Source organism: Populus trichocarpa, chromosome 19, assembly GCF_000002775.5.
Source record: "Populus trichocarpa isolate Nisqually-1 chromosome 19, P.trichocarpa_v4.1, whole genome shotgun sequence".
In the NCBI taxonomy this organism is placed as follows: Eukaryota; Viridiplantae; Streptophyta; class Magnoliopsida; order Malpighiales; family Salicaceae; genus Populus; species Populus trichocarpa.
In genome coordinates this window covers 5,379,209-5,384,309 of record NC_037303.2, presented here as the reverse complement: position 1 = coordinate 5,384,309, position 5,101 = coordinate 5,379,209, and the positions used below count along the sequence as shown (strand labels likewise).

Below are 5,101 nucleotides of genomic sequence, written 5' to 3'. Positions count from 1 at the left end.
ACTTCAAAAAAATAATTATAATGTAAGTTTTTTTATTTTAAAAATATTTTTAAATTAATTTTACTTGATATGAATTAGCACATATATTTTAAATTGATTTCTCTATATATAACATATGTCTATATAATATATAATATCAAGCATTTATAATTTGTCTTTTTATTTAAATTTTCTTGGCTCCGCCACTAAAAACACCTTTAATGGCAATATAGTAATAAATCTTTTGGGCTTTAGACATGCTAGAAAACCCATAAACCATTGGCAGGGCTAGGAACTGAAGCCCCTGGTTTCACAGCAGACAGAAAACGCGATATCATGTGAGGTTTCTATGCACACGAAAATTACAAAAAAAGAAGAAAGAAAGTAAAGTTCCACTATCAAAGATTTAGAAAAATGAAAAGAAAAGAAGAAGAAGAAACAGAGGAACTCTGTGTGAAGGCATCCATCTAGCATCTAGCACCTGCTTTCATCAACTTGTGGACCTAAATATTCAATTCCATCCATTTTTGAATTCTCTGGCACCTCCGTCTCTTCCAACCATGCATAACAGCTACCCTCTTCTTTTTTCAGCTCCATTTCTCCATCTGCATTGATTTCTTGGCAGGTAAATACAGGGATGTTCATAACATTCAAGAAACAGGATGTTAGGTGACAAACACATGGGGAGGAGTGATGCCACACAAACAAACAAATCACAGAATCATCTAGTATTCTCAATAACACCACTTCATATTGAATTTACATGTCACACATGCTCGGTTCACTTGTACATGAAGCAAGATTCCCATTAAAATGGCAGACTCGGAAAGGCTAATGCCTAAAAAACACCACAACGTTCAGGTGTTCCGGCCAATGTCCATGCCATGGAGAATTGAAGCGCTCTATGCAATAACCCCTCTTTTAACTCAATGAATTCCCATCATGAGGAACTTAAATCAAGCTTCAATGTTTTCCCGTGCATTGTAAACATGTTGCCTATGCATCTGTGTGTGTATCGTGGCCCGTGTAAACGTGAATGTGTGATGAACTGATTAATTTCCCTTAGCAGTCCGGATTGAAAATAAAACTATTCATTTTTAAAGGATCTTCGTTCAAGTGTCATTTGCACAAAACTCTTGGCATGAGAAGGAAAGCAAGGTGGAGATCACTTACTCGACAATGCAGTGTACGGAAAGTCTTTGTAGTATGAACAATCTCGATCACCTTCTTTGGAATAGGGAGGTCCAAGCACATCAAGAACTGCACAAGGTGTGATAGCAGTGAATTGATGGATATTTCCACCTGTTGTTGGATATAGAACTGAAGTGTTGCAAGGAGCTGTTAAAACACTGTCCGCTTCCAATTTCGCTAACCGCACTGGAAAAACATGCATTTTGGTTATGGGGCTCGTTCTGCTAATTCATTAAATTATAATAGTAGTGTGAATGAGAGCAAGAGACACTCACATTGGATTGGAGTGTCAGGCCCATCTGCTCTAGGAGGATCAACCAAGTCATATGCTTTTATGTGCATTTTCCCTAGAAGAAGTTTGCTAAAGACTGTCATTCCGGGATGGTTATGGAGAGGGATGACGGCATTTGCTGGAAGAAAGAAAATACACAGCTGCACAGAGAAACATGACAAGAAAACTGATCAACAACTGAAACATAAAATTTTATTTCCTGAAACTATTTTATGTTCTATACAAAAACAAGTTTGCAGGACCAGCACATGTTCGGACTCTTAAAATCTGCTGGTTATCCAGACTTTATGCTCTTGTAGGAACTTGCTAGTTGAATGTGCTAATTTCAAAGCTCAAACTGAAGAATGCGAGAATTTCAGACTCTACATGAACAATCATATGGTCACAGCGCAAAATCCTGTTTGGATCAACTATTCAAAATGCTCTTGAAAAACTTCAAATTAAATTTTTTGAAGGTCTTATACCCTGCTGAAGATTTATATGATCATGCAATCAACAATATACCAGAGTGGACTGCCATGTCATATGCTCTTCAAGGAACTCAAATGGTTCAGTGTGCAAATTCCAGTACAAATGACCAGAAAATGATAATAAACAAACAAGCAACAGCTAGTCTCACCGAAAAATCATTGCACTTGTAAATGGTCGTGTAAGTGACCCTTGGAGTCCCTTTAACTGCAGCTTTAGTCTTGAAGAATTGCAGCTCGCTACTTAGCCCAACATCTTCGGGCTTCATGTTATCTACAGCATGAGAGAAGGCACGTTAAGGAAAGGACAAAGAGTACAATCACACCATTACTTTAATAGGCCACGAAAATTTTATATTTGCATAACGTTAGGATAATATTATATTTAACTAAATGCTTAATTTAGAAATGCTTCCAGCAGAACCCATTCGCCATAGTAGGCCAAAAAAAGCATCCATGTTGCATTAGTTTATGACCTTGAAACGTATTTTTGTCACCTAGTTAAAATATGCACAGTATTTATGAATGCTAGTCCCCACGACCATAGGATATATGCTTTTATGTACCAAATCTCGAATTAAGAAAAGAATTCATATGTACCCTGTTGATTAAAACTTGTCTTGGCCTTGACAATGGATATCAAATTCAATGTCTGCAATATATCGAGCCTGGCATGCAGAAAAGACCCAACTAACGAGGTCATCCAGAAGTGTCCTTTCTTTTTCAACTACGAAAGGAATTGTGGCTGTATGCTTGCTCAACCTACACACTTACATCTTATAAATAGAACCTAAATTTTATAAAAAGAAAAATGTTCAATGTTCAGTTTAAGATATTGATTCCTACCAAAAATGTAAAGATAGACAACAAAAATGCTGAGTAATTTTCTTCATATGCAATTCCTTGAAAAGAAATGGGCTTTATGGCCATACAAGTGGATGTAGTTTATCTCTTGCCTCGTTAATTTATAGACGAGCCATACAAGTCCACTTCATATGAACGCAGGGAGAGAGTACCTCCACTGAGGCAGTGAATGATTTCTCCCATAATTAACTAGAAAATCTTATTGGAAGTGCTTCGACGAGCCCTTTGAATTCGAGCTAACAACCAATTCATGCATCAAGAATACCAAAACTAGACCACAGTTGTAGCATATCACACGCAAAGAACATGATCGAACAGCACAAAGAAGAAAACAGCAACCAGAAAGAACATGATTTTTCTTTTGTTGGGGCTTTAGCACTAGACAACAAAGGCTGATCTCCTCTTTGATCCCATCTTGGATGCTAGCGAGATTTGATCCGGGTATCTTAGAAAGACACTTGGATCTTTACACTCATTGGACATTTCTCTAAACCCATGCATCAACCATTGGCCGAGAGAATACAAGATATTTATTTATCACTACATTTGCAGAAATCTACAAGTTAAAAGTGCAATTCTTTATAGAAATTGAAGGGTATATAAAAGCAAGACATTATGATCATACCTTCAATATTTAAGTCAATCTATAATAGGGAACAACGTGTACCATGTCTACAAAGATATGGATCCATTTTACCATTCTAATATATATAGGACCAGTTTCCAGGTTCAGAATCATATTAAATAGTTAGGGATCACTCAAATATTAACTAGTTAGAGAGTGGTATAGTGCTTTTGATCAAAAGAAATAAACAAAAGGAACCAAGATAAAGACCATCAAATACAAGGACCTACCAAGTATGTTGCACAATCTCTTGATGTCTTCAGGCAAAGGAACAGTGTCAGGACCTTTAAACATTTGTCTACATGACACAAACAGATCTTGCAGTGCCATGGGAACCGTCGATGCGCACTTTTTAGTCCTCTTGCATCTCTTCTTCCTGATAGCACGATTGGCATATCCAACCCTGTGCACGTGTGCAACTGGTTCTCTTCTTTGCTCCCCCATAGCTTCAATGGTCATTAACAAAACACCACTAAAATACTTTCGACGTATAAAATCTGTATCTCTTTTGCATACCACTATTAAGATGGCTGCAGTTAATGTATATGGGTGTACTTAAAAAGCTGGTCAAGGAATGTTTAGAACAGAAACGAAAAACCCACCAAGAAAAACAGCAGAAATTATGGTTTCTTTCAAATCATGAGATGATGGTTCGACAAGATTGGAGATTGGCGGTGGCAAGGCTTTTGAGGAGGTGGCTAAACTATAAGGGGGGGAGGAGGAGATGGTGTGTGAGTATATATATACACATAATATAGTAAGAAATGGGAAGCAAAAACCAGGGGCCATGAGGAGATGGTTTGAAAGTATCTAGTGGTAGAGAGAGAGAGAGGAAGAGAAGCGTCAAGAGAAAGAACGTAGTTTCAAAATGTGGTTATCATAATATTGGGGTTGTGATAGCGACTGGGAAAGCCAATTCCCGCCCCCAAGATTGAGTGTTGAAACCGCTGGATTTTCAGGATCACCCCTTGTTTTTCTCTGACCTCCTCATCTCAAACAATAACACTTCACTTTCTACATATTCACCAAAACGCCACTGCCTTCGCTCTTCTTTTCCTTTCCTTTCTTCTTTTTTCATATTTTGGAGTTGTGGTTTTAATTATTTTAAGTTATTTACAAATATTAAAAAAATATATTTTTTATTTATTTGTTTTGGAGGATGGCAATTAAGTGCATTTATTTTCTTTTGGAAGTTTTTTGTCGTGAGATTGCTCCACATTTTGAGGCTTGTTTTTATCAAATTAATTACTTAATTAATTAATTAAACAACTCTTTTTTTTTTTTTTGGAAAAACTTTACTCTTTCATTTGGGCTCCCTTTGACTTTACTTTTAGGTCAATTACTTAAAATTTAAGTCTCCCCCTTTAAAAAACCTCTCTTGATATTTTGAGTTAAAATTTGTTTATAGAGATGCGTGCAAAATTCCAAACCACACCCAAAAAAATAATTTAAAGACTTTTAGGCCGGGAATTGCTTATTTTTTTTATTTCTTTAAATTAATTTTTTATAAAATTGTAAGAAATAAAACCGTACAGAATATGTTGAAGTGCTCCCAAGGTTTGTGGAGTAGTAAAACAATCTGCAAACTAGTACAATTAGAGACAATTCTAGGTACGTAGTTGTGCTATTTGAAAGAGCAAAATCCTTAAAAAATACAAAAACAAAATTAAAGGGTTGTGTTAT

General features: G+C 36.2%; 1 protein-coding gene across 2 annotated transcripts; it reads right to left on the bottom strand.

The window, feature by feature from the left end:
- Positions 1-237: 237 nt before the first annotated feature.
- On the bottom strand, positions 238-4,143 carry LOC112325256 (plant cysteine oxidase 2). Of its 2 annotated transcripts, none has more exons than XM_024591242.2 (5): positions 3,649-4,143; positions 2,082-2,203; positions 1,446-1,602; positions 1,153-1,356; positions 238-584 (listed from the first exon to the last, which is right to left on the bottom strand). In XM_024591242.2, exons 1-5 carry the CDS (start codon positions 3,875-3,877, stop codon positions 454-456), a joined length of 843 nt encoding a protein of 280 aa, XP_024447010.2. In that variant the 5' UTR covers positions 3,878-4,143; the 3' UTR covers positions 238-453. The 2 variants fall into 2 exon arrangements, with proteins under 2 accessions (XP_024447010.2, XP_024447011.1); XM_024591243.2 differs by lacking the exon at positions 3,649-4,143 and adding an exon at positions 2,530-2,730.
- Positions 4,144-5,101: the final 958 nt, after the last annotated feature.

What these genes read in the sequence shown, in the direction of transcription:
- LOC112325256 (XM_024591242.2), bottom strand. Translation starts at nt 3,877, where the DNA reads ATGACCATTGAAGCTATGGGGGAGCAAAGAAGAGAACCAGTTGCACAC. An exon ending in GAGATTGTGCAACATACTTG is followed by an intron (nt 2,204 to 3,648) that starts GTAGGTCCTTGT and finishes CTCATGCTGTAG; the next exon opens with ATAACATGAAGCCCGAAGAT. An exon ending in GCCTGACACTCCAATCCAAT is followed by an intron (nt 1,357 to 1,445) that starts GTGAGTGTCTCT and finishes ATGTTTTTCCAG; the next exon opens with TGCGGTTAGCGAAATTGGAA.